The sequence below is a fragment of the Gadus macrocephalus genome, chromosome 20, assembly GCF_031168955.1.
Source record: "Gadus macrocephalus chromosome 20, ASM3116895v1".
NCBI classification, from domain to species: Eukaryota; Metazoa; Chordata; class Actinopteri; order Gadiformes; family Gadidae; genus Gadus; species Gadus macrocephalus.
Genome location: NC_082401.1, coordinates 14,558,356 through 14,579,012, shown reverse-complemented (window position 1 = coordinate 14,579,012; position 20,657 = coordinate 14,558,356). Strand labels below are relative to the sequence as shown.

At 45.7% G+C, this 20,657-nt stretch overlaps 1 protein-coding gene across 1 annotated transcript; it reads left to right on the top strand.

Moving 5' to 3' along the window:
• The first annotated feature begins 93 nt into the window (after nt 1-93).
• Nucleotides 94-16,212, top strand: LOC132449074 (glutamate decarboxylase 1-like). Its single transcript, XM_060040669.1, has 17 exons — nt 94-615; nt 1,648-1,741; nt 3,832-3,894; nt 4,914-5,069; nt 5,693-5,935; nt 6,194-6,284; nt 9,138-9,250; nt 9,378-9,493; nt 10,132-10,211; nt 10,322-10,376; nt 11,289-11,405; nt 12,077-12,141; nt 12,665-12,743; nt 13,163-13,312; nt 13,633-13,740; nt 14,205-14,294; nt 14,929-16,212. Exons 2-17 carry the CDS (start codon nt 1,654-1,656, stop codon nt 15,100-15,102), a joined length of 1,788 nt encoding a protein of 595 aa, XP_059896652.1. The 5' UTR covers nt 94-615; nt 1,648-1,653; the 3' UTR covers nt 15,103-16,212.
• Nucleotides 16,213-20,657: the final 4,445 nt, after the last annotated feature.

Genomic DNA, 20,657 nt, shown 5'->3' with positions numbered 1-20,657 from the left:
ACGTTAAGACATCAACCTTTCCCTCCCCTTCTCCCCCCTCCCTTCCTCACCCCCCCCCCCCCCCCCCCACACACACACACACACACACACACAGACGCACACGTAATGTGTTGCACGCATCCAACTTCAAGTCCATGATCGTGACAAGGAGTAAAAAAGAGCGAGGGATAAAAAATCGACACACAAACAAAAGTCACACCGTGCACAGCGTCAAACGTCGCCGTTGTGGGTAAATGTGCAGAGCTGAGGAGCTCGGCGCTGCCTCTCTCGTGTCCGGAGGAATACATGCAGCGGCAGGGAGCGAACTGCACTGACTCCTGCGTGCGTAATACATGGAGACTGACTCCTGCGTGCGTAATATATGGAGACAGAGCCGCAGGTTCCACATCTGCAACTCCTACCTGTTTGGTTTCAACCACCGAAACGTCACCTTGTCTGGATTAATGCTGAAGACTCACGCCTGAGCCCAGTTTCGTTCCTCTGAGTGTCCACATACACGCACACGCACGCCGGGATACGCACACACGCACACACACCAGTTTCTCCTGAAAGGCTTAATTTGGTTGTTAATTCGCTTCCCTGGACTGCACCTGTCTGGACCCCAGCGTGGACACGGTAAGAGGCGTTATGTGTCTCTGTAGGCTGTAACAGGTTGAGATGTCTGTGGTCAAATGTTTATTTAGTGTCGTTGAAGATGATCTAACAGGTGTTTTAAAAATGAGCATTTAAAAACAATAAAAACAATTCCGGTTACCTCATTGAGAATCCGCGTAAAATGTGTTTGGGCAGTGGGTCCTGAGATTGGACACAGTTGTAAGTAATTTGACAAAATTAGATTGAATGGTTGTTACATAGCATCTTTTTCACATGACATTGACCTGATTCACGGTCACCGTTGAAGGAATCCCAATAATCATGTATTTTGATAATGATATGCAATCAGTCAATTGCAATTCTATTTTTAAAAAGTAATTAGTGTGAGATTACTGGAGGCTGTTTCCATCTATTGAGAATAGAGTTAATCACTGCTTCACATGCCAAAATAATGTCAAATTTAATGTTTAAAATATTGTTTTTACTCTCGGATAAAGACTGTGTTATTAGGTGTATTATGGGGAGCACAAATAGACAATATGGGATTTAAATCTGCCCCTCAGGATAACAATATAAAATCATTAATTAAAATAATCAGGATGCTATTTTTTCTGAGGAAATCTTGTAGTAGGCCTATTTTAACGTTCAGTCTAATTTGAGTTCTGGGCCAAATTGTGGCTGGATTGAATTTCAACTTGTAACACCTCGTTACGCACGTCGCCTGCACGTCTCCACATGTGTGCGCTCTGCGCCCACAAAGCCCTCCCGCCGAGAGGGGGGCATCATGTCGGCTCCCAGAACGAGGAGCACAGGGGAGCACCCCCATGATGCCCCCCTCTCGGCGGGAGGGCTTTGTGGGCGCAGAGCGCACACATGTGGAGACGTGCAGGCGACGTGCGTCATGGGTTTCTGTAAAAAAAGAAAAGTTGAAAATCGTCCCTCCATGATTTCCGATAGAACAGACCAGGGCTGCTGTTCAGCTTGAATAATGTTAGCCATTAATACCAAGTGCCGACGGTTTAAAGTGAGGACTTTTACACCGTGTTGCCTCAGGAGCTCATGGCGGAGTCTGCTCCCCCCTGCTCGTCCTCCGCCGGAGAAGGAGAACCGGACCCCAACTCGACACATTTACCCCCACCTGGCTCAAGTAGGTCCACCACACATCACACGCTGTTTATCTGGGGATATTAGCTCCGCGGGCGAAGCCGTTCGTCGTTGGAATGGAGGCGAGAGCGGTGCCAGGTGAGGTGCCCTCATCCCCCCGACGAACCAGAACAACCGCCGCAGAGAGGACCCCCCGGCACTCCCCCGCGGCGCGGAGGGACAGGTCCGCCGGTTCTGAGCCCTGGCACTCGACACAATTAGTGTTCCAGCCCCATAGGAGCCCCCCATAACAGACCCCCCCCCATAGCAGACCCCATAATAACCACTGCCTGCAGTGTGCTGTCGAGATGATTAAATTGTCAATATTTTATTATCATTCATTATTATTATTATTATTCCTATGATTGTATGTTCCATATAATATATATATATATATATATATATATATATATATATATATATATATATATATATATATATATATATATATATATATATATATATATATATATATATATATATATATATATATAAATATACACACACACACACACACACACACACACACACACACACACACACACACACACACACACACACACATATATATATATATATATATATATATATATATATATATATATGTGTGTGTGTGTGTATATATATATATGTGTGTGTGTGTGTGTGTGTGTGTGTGTGTGTGTGTGTGTGTGTGTGTGTGTGTGTGTGTGTGTGTGTGTATATATACATATATATGTAGGCTATATCTTTATGTAGTCAGCTATATAGCCTGTGTTTATTTTTTATATGTTTAATTTTGGTATAAGACATTATTTTTCTCTATATGTATAACTGTTGTGTTGTGTTTCGTTGTCATTAGTGACACAGCGTTGGGCTCTAGCCTCCTCGATGGGAGAATTAAGTTCCTTTTCATTTGGACTCATTAATGGCGCCTAATGGCTCCACTGTGGAGGAGAGGGGGGCTCGAGCCCTCCAGCTAAAGGCTGCTGTACTTCTACGGTCGCCCATCACTGACTACCTTATTTTACAAATTAATAGATCGAAATGCACTATAAAATAAAATGGATTTAGGCCCACACACACACACACACACACACTTACACACACACAAAAAAAAATATAGATATACAGAGAGGGAGAGAAAGAGAGACAGAGAGAGACAGAGAGAGAGAGAGAGAGAGAGAGAGAGAGAGAGAGAGAGAGAGAGAGAGAGAGAGAGAGAGAGAGAGAGAGAGAGAGAGAGAGAGAGAGAGAGAGAGAGAGAGAGAGAGAGAGAGAGAGAAATTATTTGATTACAATCATTATTGACTATAATTATTATTTTGATCAGATTTTGTCGACAGGCCTTTATAGCAAATCATTCGTTTCCATTCGCAGCAGATGCTAGTATCTATACTAGACAGTATTATCTTAGAGGAGAGCAGCCTCAGATGTATTCAATAGGCCTCCTTCAACCTCCATTTCTTCAAACGCCTATTTTTACTTGTCTTTCTTTTTAAAAGATGGCTGATGCGGGTTGTTAAATGGGAAAAAAGACTCAAGCAGGCCCGGGTTAAAGTGCCTCCGATGGGCTGTGGAGGGTAATGATGTAGGTAATGATCAAAAGAAAGCTGGGGTTAAATGAGGATGTAGTGGAGTGGAGGTAGCCTCCCCCACACATCCCCGTCCCTCCGTCCCTCCGTCCCTCCGTCCCTCCGTCCCTAGCCCCCACCGGCTAAACGCCCTGTCCTCCCCCCGGCTGGGAGCCCTTGATAAGGCGGAGGTCTTCTATCTGCCGGGGCAGGCCGACTGATGCGTGCGTTCTAACCAGCATCTTTACCACCCAATTAGATATACGGAGCGAGGAATAAATCACACGGCAGATAAATGCTAAATCTTTACAAAGGGTAGTCACCATAAAGCACACAGGACTATAAGAAGATACCGGGTCCAACAATAAATAGGCTGACTAAGGCTATGATGTGTCCGACTATTAATTCAGGGTTTTTAGGAGAGGGATTGTTTTTTATTGTTTAGTTGTGTATCAATTTTTATTCTCAAATTTTCTTTTTGCATATAATGTATATATTTTTTAAAAATGCGTTTGGCTGTTTCTCATCATAATTATTTAAGGTTACGACGCGTGGTACGGAGTTGCCCATGGATGCACCAGAAAATTGGGCATAAAGATATGTGGTAAGATCCCCTTTTTAAACGTTAATTTCACACCATTATTTGGCCTGCTGGAGTAAAAGCCTCCCATTGCCTGGTCAGAGATAAAGACCCAGCACAACACAACGTTGTGTGTTTTATAGGCCATGCAGTCCTCATGGGTAATAAAGAGCAGGCCTCAAGCCTCTCGTTGATTGGCCCTAGATGGGTATAAGGCTTGTATGGTTATAAAAAAAAACTAAACTGAGTGAACCGTTGGCCTTTAATAAAATCATTTAAAAAAAATGATGATGTATGAATGGGAAATTTGCTTTGGCACGCTCTGATGGTCCTCTGGGATTGACTGGCGTGTGGAGGGTCAACCCAAGCCTCCAGGCTACAGTAGTTTACTGGGACCCGGACTGACCAAGGTGGTCAATGCCTCACTTGTCACTGACACCACCAACGATTTTTTTTTTGACTTTTTTGATTATTCAGATTGCCTCACATTGGTTTGCAAACAGTCAACAAACACAAAGAAAAACTCCCCCATAGTCTACCTTGGCCTCTATTAAATTACATAATAATTCGGTTTATTTGGCCTACAGGCCTACATAGAATGGACATTGTGGCCTCAGTATCATCTCAATCGATTCCTAGCCTGACATTCTCATGGGGTTTACGGTGATGAAGGGTGAGAGGTGTCGTGGGTTCTTCCTAAACCCATAGGTGGTGCTCCGTAACACCACTTCCAGTATTGCCATTCACAAAAAGCCTCTCCCCTTTATTAACTCCACTCCTTGGCGGGCTGTTGGTCTGACAAAGGGAAATCTCCATTTTCTAATTAGCAGCGCATTGTTCGCATTGGTGGTTCTGTCCTGATGTCATTGGGCCCAGCCTCCCTCCAGCTCTTCGTCTATAAATTGAATCCTCGGTCTGTGCAGTTCCCCCCCTCTCGGACCTGGGATCAGTAGAGCAGTAGAGCAGCGAAGAAGAGAAGAGTGCTGGTAAAATGTTTGGAAATGTCCCACACCCACCTGCGTCCCCGTGCTGTGATCATTTAGGATTTTTGCAGAAGAACAACAACCTTGACGACAAGGGCCGGATCGTGAGTTCTTTCCAGGAGCGCTCCTCCAAGAACCAGCGGTCGTGTGACAACAGCGCGAGAGATGGCCGCTTCAGACGCTCCGAAACGGACTTCTCCAACCTGTTCGCCAGAGGTAGGAAAACACGGGGAAACAACACGGTTACAGAAAAATTACATGTTTTATTTTTATAATAGCCTACTAAGAATGTGCCTAAACATGTATTTAATAAAAAATAAATAATATTAATGGTCAAAGTTGTATTTATAAATGAATAGGTTGGTGTGTTGAGACATCTCCTTTTGAGTACCACCACCATTTATTGATTGAGTTTTGAATTTTGACAGCCAGAGATTTCATCCATTTAACCAAATAATATATCTTTGTGTTATGTGTATTTTCTGTTTAGCCATTATTATGTTTATTATTTTTTATTATTGTTACACTATATACTGTATATATATGCCTATATACAGCCCACATATTGATTTCTATTTTTTCCCCGAATGATAAGATAATCATTGGTTGTAAACTAGAATAGGGCCTGAACTAAAATACAAATAATAATTTGATGATAGAAAAAAAGAAGAAGAAAAAAAGAACACTTATCGATATCAGTTATCACGTCATAATGTCATGCCTTCGTAAATAAATAAAAAGCGGTCAACATGAGCTATGGTGAAGTCCCCATGCTGAAGACACAACTACACTGAGTATCCCTAACTATGCGCAACATGTTACCCCCGGGGTCGGCCCAGATCTGCTCCCGGCCAAGAACGGCGAGGAGCAAACCATGCAGTTCCTGTTTGAGATCGTGGACATCCTGACCACGTACGTCAGGAAGACCTTCGACCGCTCCACCAAGGTGCTGGACTTCCACCACCCCCACCAGCTGCTGGAGGGTATGGAGGGCTTCAACCTGGAGCTGTCGGACCAGCCCGAGTCCCTGGAGCAGATCTTGGTGGACTGCAGGGACACCCTGAAGTACGGTGTCCGGACCGGTGAGAACGGAAACCCAATATGGGGTCTTAATTAGCAACAGGGACTATTGATTAGTATTGATGATCTGGAGACACGTTTCCTCAAATCCCCTGTTGTTCCTGTTGTCGTGTTCAGAATCAGAATCAGAGTTACTTTTATGACATGTCATTGCACAAGTACACAAGAGTAGAATTCTTAGGCTTGGTTCCTCAACAATCACATAGCAGCAAGTAGTAAACAAGCTAAGTAAATCCCATGTGTTGGTGTCTCATGTGAAGGTCACCCCCGGTTCTTCAACCAGCTCTCCACTGGCCTGGACATCATCGGCCTGGCCGGGGAGTGGCTCACGTCCACCGCCAACACCAACATGTGAGCGCAACAAACACGCGCATGCTGGACATGAGGATGGGACTTTAAGGGCTGATATTATGTCACCAGGTGTGAGTGTGGTTAGCCATCGCAAGACGTTTGACAATCTGCCTTTTCCTGAGTTTTAGGGACATCACAAGTGGTGGGTCCACCAATAGATTTACACTGGATAGATCAATCTACCAGCCTACCCAGTGGACTAGAGTAAATGTTGCATGCAGATGGATAATCACACTCAAACCTGGTGGCATAATATCACCCCTTATCACCCACAAGATCCCGATCCCAGTCTCAGAGGGAGATGCAAACGGGCAGAACTTGGACGGAATGAGGGGAACAGGCCATCACCACGCCGCCCCCACGGTGATGGTGGGGACGCGGTGGGAGACACACCACTGCCTCCCCACCACGAGGCCGGATTATACGGGCCTGCAGGCAATCCAGATTGCATATTGATCGGCGCTCAGAGAGGACACGGTGTCTTGTTTTATGTAACACTTGTTTCCGAGGCCGGTGACAATAGCCCGAGCAGACGCAGCCTCTCCTGGGGTTAACGGTACCCAAAGTGAATCACCATTAAGGCAATTCACTCTGGTCCCTTGTTCTCCAGCCACCCCCCCCCCCCCCCCCCCCCCCCGCGGGGAAATACAGGGTCCCTCGACAACAACTACTGAAGAGGAGGTCAACCCTCTCAGATAGAAATGGAGGCTTGGGTGGAGAAAGGATGCTTAACGTAAAATAAAGAATCTAAATGGAAGCCTGCAATACAACCTTCTACATGCAAAGGGATAGGCCTGGTTAATAGGGCCTGGTTGTATTTAATGGATTTACGAAAGCAGTGATATTACTCAAAATGGATGAAGAAAGGTAGCTCATAATTAAATAACACACAAATAAATAACAACATAATGCAGTCTCAATTCTAAAGGTTAATGGTGTTCATATTTATCAGTAATCGTCATTGAGTAATTTATCGTTTAGGTAGCTAATAAAGCAAACAACTTAATGATGCAGGCTAAATTCTGATAGTGATTGATTTTCCCCATACCTACCTAGAGATCCTCACTCATATTTGTCAAAAACGTGTCGTGGCAATTTATTTGTGAGATATTGCGTCTAGGACAGATGAGACTTCTAACCCGAAAAAGCACACACAATATCTGTTGAAAATGTACCTATTTAATGCATGCATACACCAGTCTCCTCTCGGGTAGATCGTGCCCTGAACACACAGAGTCTATTAACACAGTTTCACCCCCTCTCCGTGATGCAATCTTCTTTCCATCAACAGTGTGTAATTCGCATCCCTGTTGGGAGACGAAGGGTGAGCCCGACAACTCTAGTTAACAAATGTTGACGAGCTAGTTAGCTCAACCCGAAAAAAAGCCAAGTCAAATCATTCAAAAGTAAACAACATATGGATTTTTCCACTGCCAACGCCAGGGACACTCTGGCCTGCAGCTATAGATATTAATGCCAAGCTCATGGGCACTGCTGCCTCAGCATCTCCCACCGGGAAATAGTCGTATGTGGTCCCTCAGAACCGACAACATATCATCACTTTTGCACTTTCCTGTAAAACTTTCTCGACTTCCTTCGTCGCCCCGTCCGAGGATGGAGCACCCTAGCACACCGTTAAATCAAACACCACAACACACTCTGTCCTGCTTTCACCTGCTTCAGCAGCTTTCAAGAGGGCCGTTTTGAAACCCCTACATGGTGTTCCAAAAGTGCTTGGTCGTGCTATTATTAGTAGTAACATGGATGACTAATCGCTTCACCGCTATCAATCAAAGCTTTGTTTCGTCAATAGCTCTATTTGGTGGGGCTTTCATGGTGGTTGCCGGAATACATTGGTTGCTGTTCAGCCTTTGGTTCTCAGTGAAACATATGATTAACCTTTCCCGAACTCCTTCTATTTAAACCCTTGATCCAAGCGTGTCTATTATAGGCTGCACCCTCATGAGATTAATTGTTCTCCCACCAGAATTCAACCCTGGCATTTACTGATTGCGCCAAATAGGCAGAATAACATTTAAACAATATTGGACACAACTGTGCAGTGGCTGTGAGTTGACCAGTGGAAAGGTACTAGGTTTGATTCCCAATGGCTGCAGTCTACCTGGAGCAAGATGCCCTGCCCTAATCACTGTAAGTCTCTTTGGACAAAGGCAGCAAGGCAAATAACCAAAGATGAAAACTCTAACGTAAGATGGGGTATCTTAGGCAAAACCCTCAGTAATGACTTCAACCTGAAGGTGGGGGCTTTCTTACATTTTAGCAATTAACTTTAATTGATTGTTCCATCAACCAAAATTAACCCTGGCAGTGACTGCACAAAATAAATCATCTGTCATCTGTCAACGAATGGAATGAAAATAATTTAGCGCAAACTAGTGGTTTACTGAAAGTGCAAGGCTGACATTGTGTGTGCCAAGTAAGAAAATTGAAAATGTAAGAGGCTTAAAATGAAAATAGGAGATCATTTGAGGGAGCTACGCTATATTCAATCCAAGACGAAAGTAGGATGTGTTTGTGTGTTTGTATTCTTGTATTGTTTCATTTCATGCCTTAATGCCTTTGTGGATACACATTTGCATACTTGAATTCAATACTTTTCTATGAAACAACTTTCATCCAAAAAGTTTGATAATGTTTTGATGACTTCCATAAGCTGTGTGTGTTTGAGGAACTTTAAAGTGTGAATACGAATACATCTCCATGTACCTGGGAGGACGTATCGCATTGATTAATCACCAATCCGTGCCTGAAACGCATTTCCACAATTTGCATCAGTACGCTGGCAAAAGTGTATGACACCGATTCACGCTTTGTCTCCAATCGGATCTCCAGGTTTACCTACGAGATAGCTCCAGTCTTCGTGCTGATGGAGCAGCTGACTCTGAAGAAGATGAGGGAGATCGTTGGCTGGCCTGAGGGAGAGGGAGACGGTATTTTCTCTCCAGGTGAGAGATCTCGCAAACACATCTTCCTAGCCCGTGTGGGCTTCTGCAACAGTTAGATACTCTCTTTGTTTGTGTTCCACCGATGCTACGACGCTCGACTTTAAATGTCCCCTGTCGTTGTCCGCAGGCGGCGCTATATCCAACATGTACAGCGTGATGATCGCCAGATACAAGTACTTCCCCGAGGTCAAGACCAAAGGCATGGCCGCCGCACCTCGGCTGGTCCTCTTCACCTCCGAACACGTGAGGAGAACCAGGCCTCTGTTGGCATGGTTACTGTAACCGTGGCGTTAGGATGATCAGAGATGACAACGCACCGAAAGGGCAGAGGGGAGCCGAATAAAAAAATAAACATTCTAACAAAGTAACAGAATGACTTTAGGGTAGGATGGCGTGGCTAGGGGCAGGGTAGTGTAGCGGTTATGGTGTTCGAATCCCAGACGCAAAGCACTGGGTTCGATCCCCCGATGTCCGAGCCTGACCCGTGTGGCTTCCTGAGCTGGTAGTCTGACCTTAACGCCTAGTATCTGAATCCAGCGGACGCCTTTTCATGACTTCAAGGGGAAGTCCCAAAATAAGTCCCCGTAAGTGTCTGCTGAACATTAGTGCTGACTCAGCCCCACAGCCGGGACTACCGGTCCTCAGTCACTCATTCAGGGATGGAAAACACTTAACACCCTCTTCGTTTTGGCATTAATGCTAATTCGGCCATTCCAGCTCTGTATATACTCCGTCTTATTTATGTGGGTCTAAGTGGACCCTGGAGGCGAAGGGGCCGGCACTACTGGGCCCTGGCTAAACACAGTGTGCGCAACGCTGGGCTAAACGACGGTGACTAAACGCTGCATACTGAGTGTCTCTAACCGTCCCCCGTCCCCCAGAGCCACTACTCCATCAAGAAGGCGAGCGCTGCCCTGGGCTTCGGGACGGAGAACCTGATCCTGCTCAAGACGGACGAGAGGTGGGTGGCGGACGCGAGTCACATGCGGGCGGGCGGCTGCGCGTGATTGGTTGGAACGTATCTCGATGTAGCCTCACGCGCGTCACGTTTGGTGTCCCTTCGTTCCACAGAGGGAGAGTCATCCCGGCAGATCTGGAAGCCAAAGTCATCGACGCAAAGCAGAAGGTAATTTATGTGTTGGAAACATTGGGGTCTCAGTTATGGAACGACATGGACTGAGCCCTAATGTACACATACCAGAGAGGATGATGAGATGGAGGTTGAGGATGATGATGATGATGATGATGATGATGATGATGAAGATAGCGATGATAACGATGAGGATAAGGAAGATGGTGGTGGTGATGATGAGGTTGAAGACGACAACAATGATAATGGCAAGGATTACGATGAGGATGATGATGGTGATGATGACGACGATGAAGATGATGACAATGACAAGGACCAGGATTACGATGATGATGGAGATGACGATGCAGCAGGACCAACACTCACAGTGCGGGGAGAACTCAGTGTTTTTCCCCCTCACTGTGGAGCGAGGACAGACCTGTTCCCGAACAACAGAAAGGTCCAGCCTGAGGTTAATGGTTCTCTCTGGGTGGACGTGTGATCCATCCGCCTCCTAAAGCCCCTCGCTGGACCCTGAAGCGCTGCACCAACCGGGGAGGATTTAACGAGACATGCAGCTGGGAGGGCCCTCCCAAAGTGGAGAGTGGAGAATAGAGAAGGGGTGGATATGAGGACAGGGAGATCAACGATCTCTGGATCTCAGCATGTTAAAAGGTGACATATTATACCACCAGGTGTGAGTGTGATTAAGTGTTACGAGACGTTTGGAAAATCTGCCTCTTCCGACATGATGACGGATAGATGAGCAACGCTTGCTACAGTCCACTGGGTAGGCTGGTAGACTTATCTATCCAGCATACATCTAGGTGGACACACCCACCTGTGATGTCAGAAGCGGCCGATTTTCAAATTGGCTTGTAACGGCTAATCACACTCTCACACCTGGGTGGTGAAATATGTCACCTTTAAACGGTGACTAACGTCTCCCTGATGCTGTTGTTACCACAGGGCTACGTCCCGATGTTCGTGAACGCCACCGGTGGCTCCACGGTCTACGGCGCCTTCGACCCCATCAACGAGATCGCGGACATCTGTGAGAAGTACAACATGTGGCTCCACGTGGACGTGAGGAAACACCCAAGCCTTGACACCGATACCATAAAACACCGTAGGGCTGCGGGCTGCAGATACAACCGAGTCTCACGGAAATATGTGACACTGTCACGTCACGTCATTTAATCTATTAATTTGTGATCTGGGCCATGGAATTTAAATTTTTCCGTGCCAAAAGCACAAATTTCTAACTCATTCTAAAAAGAAGAGATGAAGCAGCTACCTTTTTTTCCGTTGCGGTTTGCCTACAGAGCAGCGCACCTGCATTAAATATATCCGTGAATTGTCACAATTTCTCAGAATCAAAGGTGAAAGTAGAAACGGATGGCCAAAGCTGTCATATTGTTAGAAATTTGTGCTTTTGGCACGAAAAAATTGAAATTACGTTTCCCAGATCACGAATTAATAGATTAAATGACGTGACAGTGAACGAGAAGGGATATCATATCATCAGTTATATTTTACATTTCTAATTATTTTTCCGATCAAATCAGATCAAATCAAACTTTTGTTACACAGAACCTTCCAGACAGCAAACACGATTCAAAGTACTTCAGAGATTAAACACATTGATGGAATGATGACATTTGAAAAGACGACGTCACGATGTTAATTGTGGTGGTGACATTACTCTGTGCTATAACTGTTGTCAATCGTTGTTTATTGTCGTTTATTGTGTACAGGGTGCATGGGGAGGAGGGCTGCTGATGTCCAGGAAACACAGACACAAGCTGAATGGGATTGAGCGGTACGTTCCTGAATGTGTGTGTGAATCCTCAGCTAGTCAAAGGTAACCTGAGGTAACCTCACTTGGCTGGTCAGTCCTAACTCAGGCAGGGGATTCTGGCCTAGGGCGGACATCCCTCTGCTAAGCGAAGGGATGTGGTGTATAGAGATACAGAGATACCTCTGGGATGCGACTATGATGCACTAATATATCTTTAGTTTCAAATCTATTCACCATGTCTTTGTGGTTCATTTAGCTACTCAGAGCTCCGCCCCGTTATGTCATTACAAACAGGTCATGCAGCTCTTGTAGTTTTTGGTTTTAGAGTTTTGTAGTTCTTAATCGTGATTGCATGTTTTGGTTGTTCTCAGACTCAACTTTAGTGGCTTTGGATAAAAGCGTGTTGTGGAGTCTGACTGAATGTATGTATAAAACAGCATAGTACGTGATGCTACACAGCTATTACAGCTTTTACATATTACATACGGCCTGGATGTACCATAGAATAGTATAGCTGTCTTACTGTGTCTCAACGTCTCTGCAGAGCAAACTCTGTCACCTGGAACCCTCATAAGATGATGGGAGTCCCACTGCAGTGCTCTGCCATACTGGTCAGGGAGCGGGTAAGCTTTACACACGCACGCACACACACACACACACATATACAGACACACATACAGACACACACGCACACACACACAGACACACATACTCACACGCACGCACGAACGCACGCACGCACACACACAGACAGACAGACAGACAGACAGACAGACACTCACACACACACATATACAGACACACATATACAGACACACATACAGACACACACACACACACACACACACACACACACACACACACACACACACACACACACACACACACACACACACACACACACACACACACACACACACACACACACACACACACAACATATATGCAAAGCATGCAGGCGAACACACACATTAATGCTCCATGTCGTCTTTGGTGCATCAACCCTGTCTCCTGTCGGCCTCTTGTGTTTCTATGATCGCAGGGCGTACTACAAGGCTGCAACTCCATGTGTGCCGGCTACCTGTTCCAGCCGGACAAACAGTACGACATCAGCTACGACACGGGAGACAAGGCCATCCAGTGTGGACGGCATGTGGATATCTTCAAGTTCTGGCTCATGTGGAAGGCAAAGGTAGTTTTGGTAGCTTTATGCCTTGTCTGTAGATGATGATTATAATGTGTTTGAGTCAGGTATTAGAGTTTAAGGAGTTTAGTTTGAGTGGGATGAGGATGTGGTCATATTTACCGTTGTAGAAGAGAGAACAACCTTAATATTGATAACCTTATTGATTAATATTAGTAATATTAATTATATTGATCTCTCTCTCTCTCTCTCTCTCTCTCTCTCTCTCTCTCTCTCTCTCTCTCTCTCTCTCTCCCTCTCCCTCTCTCTCTCTCTCTCTCCCTCCCTCCCTCCCTCCCTCCCTCCCTCCCTCCCTCCCTCTCTCACAGGGAACAGTAGGGTTTGAGCAGCATATCGACAAATGTCTCGACCTGTCCGCGTATCTCTACAATAAGATCAAGACCAGAGAGGGGTACCAGATGGTGTTCGAAGGAGAGGTACTTCTAGAGATACTCTTTCCCTCCTCGTCTCAGCAGATACGTAACGTCCCACAATTAAAACCCTTTAAAATGGGTCGGAGCTGCTAATTTCTCTGATGATTAAAAACCACGGGAACTCATTAACAGAGCTCCAGTGAAGCTGTGGCCTCGGAAATGGATCGTTGAACCGACATAACCGTCCCGCTACGCTACAGTTTGGATGATATACTTTGATAACATCCAGTTGGTTCAACACTTCATCTAATAAAACAAGCCTCAACTTAAAGCCATAATGTTTTTATAATGGTCCTCATCAAAACTTTGATTGAACGTGAACCCACCGAATCGTAGCCGCCTAATGTCCGACACCTAATGCACATTTTTTAGCCGATCGCAAAAAAACAAGTGACTTCAGAAGTGCGTATTGATTCAGTGATCCTGTCCAACCTTTCTCATGGCCCCTTCATCTGTTTCTCCATCAGCCCCAGCACACCAACGTGTGCTTCTGGTACCTTCCGCTGAGCCTGCGGAGCCTGCCCGACGGCCAGGAGCGACGGGAGCGGCTGCACAAGGTAACGACCCCTGACCTCTGGGTGACCCCCCCCCCCCCGCTCCGACCTACGACCCTTCCCTTGCGGCCGGTGTTAGACGTTATTATGCTCATGGGAGCAGGGTAATGTAGGGAGACCAACCAGAAATGTACTAGGTTTCGATCCCCAATGATTTCCATGATGCTAATCATTCATCATTACGGGTGTGTCGGACCAATGAGGGGACAGTAGGGGTATGTTAGATCAATGACTGATCAGTATGGTTGTGTTGGACCAATGAGTGATCAGTATGGGTCTGTTAGACCAATGGGTGATCAGTATGAGTCTGTTGGACCAATGAGGGGAAAGTCGGTGTGTGTTAGACCAATGAGGGGACAGTAGGGGTTTGTTAGATCAATGAGTCATCAGTATGGGTCTGTTAGACCAATCAGTGATCAGTATGGGTCTGTTAGACCAATGAGCTATCAGTATGGGTATGTTAGACCTATGAGTGATCAGTATGGGATCCGTATGGGTATGTTAGTCCAATGAGTGATCAGTATGGGTCTGTTAGACCAATCAGTGATCGGCATGGGTCTGTTGGACCAATCAGTGATCGGCATGGGTCTGTTTCGACCAATGAGTGACCAGCATATGTCCTCTCTCGTGAGCGCAGGTGGCTCCTAAGATCAAGGCGCTGATGATGGAGTGTGGGACCACCATGGTGGGCTACCAGCCACAAGGGACGAAGGTGAACTTCTTCCGCATGGTGATCTCCAACCCGGCCGCCACGCGCTCCGACATCGACTTCCTGATCGACGAGATCGAGCGACTGGGCTACGACTTGTAAGAGAGAGCACCTGATTGGTGCTGGTGTGCAGAAGAGACCCCTCCCACTCCAAGGTCTGCACACCGTTGTTTGGATTGGTTTTAAATCCTCAGATTAAAGTTTAGCCCAACACCCCCCCAAGCCCTGTGTTCTGGTAACGCTGTTTGGCAATTAAAGTCCTCTTTATTAATGACGTAGTGGCAAGAAAACCACTTATAATATTCCCCCTCTTAGTGGTGGACTTAAACATTTTAGTGATAACCACAACGTTGTTATTAAAACGTAAATTTAAAAATGTAGAACTTAGCGGGAAACGTGTCCAGTGTCAACACATCCACAGTATTGCTGTCATAAACATGATCTCACGTCCTGACTGTAGTGTTGTCTAATACCTAAATTACTTCCCCCACCAAAGGCATACCGTACCCTCACCATGGCGTCCTTTTCATACCGACTGTGTAGCACAAGTACTGTAATCGACTGCTGTGTTTTTAGAGCTGCTCCTTTTGTCTAGACTGTGTATAGTATTTATTGTTACATTGCTTTTGTCACAAATGTGTCCCAGTTTTGTTATAGGAAACACGAACAGGCAGATAGAATGTAACGGACGAAACATTTTACTTACATTTAAGATATTGTAAGTAAGGATAGGCTATCCGCTATTCTATTCCATTTTTAAGATATCCTCATTTCGATTGGAAATGTTTATCAGAATGTTTTAAAACTACGTATACGTCCTTTTGTGTATTTGTGAACCAAAGAACACTAGTTACACATATGCATATATACCTGCCTCTCACGTGGATTAATTAAGATATTTATGTCGAGATATTTACCTTGCCACCTAAACTTAAATGCAATCTATGTGATGTAACTCTATCATGTCCGTGTGGATAATGACTAAATGTTGTCCAGTCCAGCAGTGTGGTTCCCTGTGCTTTGATGAAGAGTTTAAAAATAAAAGCACAATAATGATTAATCATCCTCTTCGCCCAAAACACTTATTCTGTCTGTCCTCCAGTTCTTCACGTTAGTTAAAGCTTCTATCAGAGAGGAGGACGAAATAGGGACAAAATAAAAAATGAATGTCTAAGCTGCTTGGATGAATAAATGTGAAGAGTACGTCGAAAATACGTTTTTCCTGTCTTTATTTATGGTGCCATTTCCCTATTCGTCTACATTTTCTCTATGTAAGAATGTATCTGTTTTCCTGTGTGTATTTGATGAATGTGAGTACTTATTGACGACTGTCGAAATAACACGGTCCACCGGTTGGGTAACGGACTGGAGCAGAGACATCCAGCCAGGTGCATTCTGTCTCGGCTACGACCGGCGGCTCATTACCAAAGCACTCACACCGTCTCGAACGGACATCGTCGTCACCCTGCTCCTCCGAAAACAACCCAAAGATGTCGTAGAAAATCATACCCGCCCTATTGTGCTAGACGTTTAACATTGAATCGTTCTGAATTGTATACATTGATGTATGTGTCTGTGTGGGTCCTCCATATACTACACATACTACATATTTTTTTTCCATAAATGGACTGACAGAGGACATATACATTTACTACTAGGCTTTGACCATTCTTCCTAAAATTTCAGGAATTTGGACAAACACTGCCTTTCATCTTGTTCCTAAATTGTAAATTGTGCCGTTAATTCATCATTCTAAAAACTGCCGTCTATGTTTATACTGTTGGCATTTAATGGTATTTATATTTCTACATAAAGCTGTATTAAATAGTTTCTGACCACTAGGGGTGTCAAAAAGGACATTGATAGCAGGGGTAGTCCTATAAGTAAGGCCTAAACATTTGCGTTTCTTGCAGTTTGAAGATCAATCTGGGTCTCTAAAAGTAAGCCTACTAGGGAGTACTATATGCCCTGAGTGCCCTATTCAAATCTCTTTGGTCTCTCTTATTGTCACCAACCGTTACCCTCAGATTCATCGCCCTGAGGGAAATATTATTGGCTGATCCTCCAGCAGCTGGGATTTCATAACCCCTCCCCCCTTCACATTAAATGCACCACTCTTTTCATTACTCCACCTTTTTAGATATTTATCATAAAATGCATTAGACTGTGCTCTCTTAACATTTTTTCCCAGGCAGCCAATTTCAGGGCTGTGCTCGGCTGGTTTTAGTCCCCGGAAAGGGGGGGAGGGGGGGGGGGCAGCGGTTTGACTGGCTCCCCTCCCGTTCTCCGCCGGAGTGGCTCTCTTTTGTTTCGCGGTTGAATGCAGCGATCATTATGGAGCTGATGTCACGGGCTGCTTTGTAAAGTTCGGAGGGGGGGGGGGGGGGGGGGGGGGGGGGGGGGGGGTGATGATGTAGCGATGGGTGGGTGGGGAGGAGGAGGAGGTGGAGGAGTGTTGGGGGGGGAGTCGCCGGTTGTAATGGGCGAAGAAAAATGTAACACGGCGACAAGACTTTCCACAGGTAAAGAAAGGTGGATACCCATCGCATGGTGGTTGTCTTTGCTCGTTTTTGAAGATGGCGGTAACGTGATCATACCTGGGGTCTGCTGGATTGTGCCAAAATGATAATTACAGAACTAATGGGGTAGCAGGTGCTGCAGAAGCTGGGGATAATTGAGGGCTAATGGAGCTAAGGTCTCCTCATGTCACAGTCTAGTGACTCAATGTGTGGTTGGATCACCTCCAGAAGTGACATCATCAGAGACAATGGGGTTGGGATGTCTGCTACAACGCAGAATGTTATTATAGCTATAATGCCGTATATGTAGCCTAGCTGCTGCCGCCTATATAAAGAGAGTTATTTCATTGATAGGTTCATGATTCAGCTTTCGGCTACTACAGTCCTATAGACTGGTAATGGACGCCTGATGTTATGTTCAAATCAATATAATGATATTACACGGTGTGCGCTCATTTGCTAAGCTCATCAATTCTAATGACACATACTGTTACACTTTAAACAGATGCCGTGGAACGCTGGATTTAACAATAACAAGGAAGACCCGTTTCCTCGTTTCACCTTCAGTGGTATGACTCTTCGAAGGAGGTGGGGGAGGTTGGGGGGGAGAGGTGGGGGAGGAGGAATAGGTGGAGGTGGGGGAGGAGGGGGAGAGGAGGAGGAGGTGGGGGAGGAGGAAGAGGAGGATGGGGAGGAGGAGGTGGGGGGATGAGGAAGAGGAGGATGGGGAGGAGGAGATGGGGGAGGAGGAGGTGGTGGAGGAGGGGGAGAGGTAGGGGAGGAGGGGGAGAGGTGGGGGAGAGGTGGGGGAGGAGGCGGTTCACCAGACTGTGTAATGCCCTTATGTCTGTCTCTGGAATTACCTGCAGTAGGGGCCAACCGCTACGCAGATACAAGCAAGTTATGTTTCACCTTTTGACATTGATGATGAAACCTCCACTGTTCCCTTCACGTTACAACTTCAATGTTGCTGTCGTTCTGTCCTCTTCATTTGTGTGTGCCTGTGTGTGTGTCTGTGTATGTGTGTGACACACTGTGTTTTGCTTTGATTTCTCAGAGGCTTTCTCTGTGTCTATTAAACTGAACCACCTCCTTTTCATTCTCCTCCCTCCCCCTCCTCCTCCCCAAAATCCCCCCCCCCCCCCCCCCCCCCCCCAAATCCTCCTCCTCCCACATCCAGTCAATGACTTTGTGATGTGCCAGACGTTTGTCTCCTACCCCTGGGAGTCACTGCCACATTAGCTCCCTGATAGATGCTGATGTTCCCATTGTGAGAAGCAGGGCTAATGAAATGGTAATAATATTGACTGGGCCCAACTCTCCCCCATCCACCGCTTCACTCTCTGCACAATTTAGTGCATTGACGACGGCTTATTCACAGTTGGTTTTAATATTTAACTTTCACTGACACATTTTTTTTATTTATATATATTTTTTGTTTTTTGCATTAATGTTAATAATTTCTGACCCAAACCAAGCCAGCCAATAGCAGCCCTGTATCTCTCCTCCTAGACCAAGCCAGCCAATAGCAGCCCTGTATCACTCCTCCAAGACCAAGCCAGCCAATAGCAGCCCTGTATCTCTCCTCCAAGACCAAGCCAGCCAATAGCAGCCCTGTATCTCTCCTCCAAGACCAAGCCAGCCAATAGCAGCCCTGTATCGCTCTTCCATGTATCTCCAGACGTATATGACTTTCAGTTTCCTGGCTGGACTCTCAGTCCTGAGGTAATGGTGATTGCCTATGGTTGGCTGAATAGCCTCCTCTTATTTGCCACATTCCCCCTTAGCAGTGGAATTAAAGGTAATAAATAGCACAGGATTTGCAGACCGTTAAACCAAACCCTAACCTGACCCTAAAACCAAACCCTATACCAAACCCTAAGACTTAAACCAAACCCTAACCTGACCCTAATATCAAACCCCAGGACTAAAAGCAAACCCTAACCTGACCCTAAAACCAAAATGTGTCCCGGACGAGCCTGCTGTAGTCAGTTGGTTCTGTTTGTGGAGTAAAACCACACCCCAACACCCCAAACAAAACATATTTATAACAAAAATATCTTGTTTTCGTCAAGTCTCATTCATGTCGGGTAGGAATATCAAGAATATCCCAAAGCAAAGGCCCTATGTGTGCTATACCCATGAAGAGGAAATGAAAGATGTGAAATCGGCCAAACATCCAGGCCACGATCAAACGCCATATAGTGTGTGTTATATAGTGTGTGTTATAGTGTGAGTCACTGAATCAACGACATCCTCCCCCGGTTCGCCCTTCAATGAGAATTCCGTGAAAGAAACGCGCCTCATCAACAGATCAACCTCGGAGCGGCGGAGAAGGCAAGGTGAGTGCTATCTGACATTCACACACAGACAGGCCCGCAGCATGATGGATGGGAAAAGTAACAGTCCCCGACGACTTTATATCGAATTATTTGATAAGACCCACTGCAGCACAAAGATATACAATTACATATTTATCAATCTTCTCCTCGAGTCTACACTCCGTATGATGGGGGATGACGATAGCCCTTATAGCACCCTTCTTTCTCCACCATCTTCCCTGAAGCCTCCCCACCAGGGTTGCCAGATTGGGCGGGAAATCTGGCCCAATCTGGCAACGCTGCTCCCCACCCTAACACACCACCGCCGTGATTATATGATGGAGTTGAAGTCCCAGGTGTGGAATGAAACGTGCGGTGAATATTTAAAGCTTCAAACAACGCGCTTTTCAATTACAACGAGTGGCACGGCGCAGATAAAATATCTGCCCGCATTACTCAGCCTCTGAATCCCGTCACATTAGTTGTTTTTTATGCAGCTGCACCAAACACACCATCCATTCTCCTCCCCATTGACACCATCTGATCAACGACCGTCCTTATATTAAACCTATCCTATTTTACCATAGGTAACCCCTACCTAGTAAATATGTTTATTAACTATTATGCTAATTAATGTGTTTTGCGGGTTGTTCAATTTGCAAAGTCCACATGAGTATCGGTTTATTTTGGGAAAAGTATTCAAATTGTAAGTTAATACAGGTTGCTGCGAAGCCACGCACGATGCACAGGTGGTCGAATTGTGATGATGCGGGATGGGGGATGCGTGGTTGCATGATGCGCGATGCGGGATGCGGGA

Coding starts and splice junctions, on each gene's coding strand:
- LOC132449074 (XM_060040669.1), top strand. CDS start 1,654: ATGGCGGAGTCTGCTCCCCCCTGCTCGTCCTCCGCCGGAGAAGGAGAA. Junction 1,742..3,831: donor TTTACCCCCACCTGGCTCAA/GTAGGTCCACCA, acceptor TAATTATTTAAG/GTTACGACGCGTGGTACGGA. Junction 5,936..6,193: donor GAAGTACGGTGTCCGGACCG/GTGAGAACGGAA, acceptor TCTCATGTGAAG/GTCACCCCCGGTTCTTCAAC.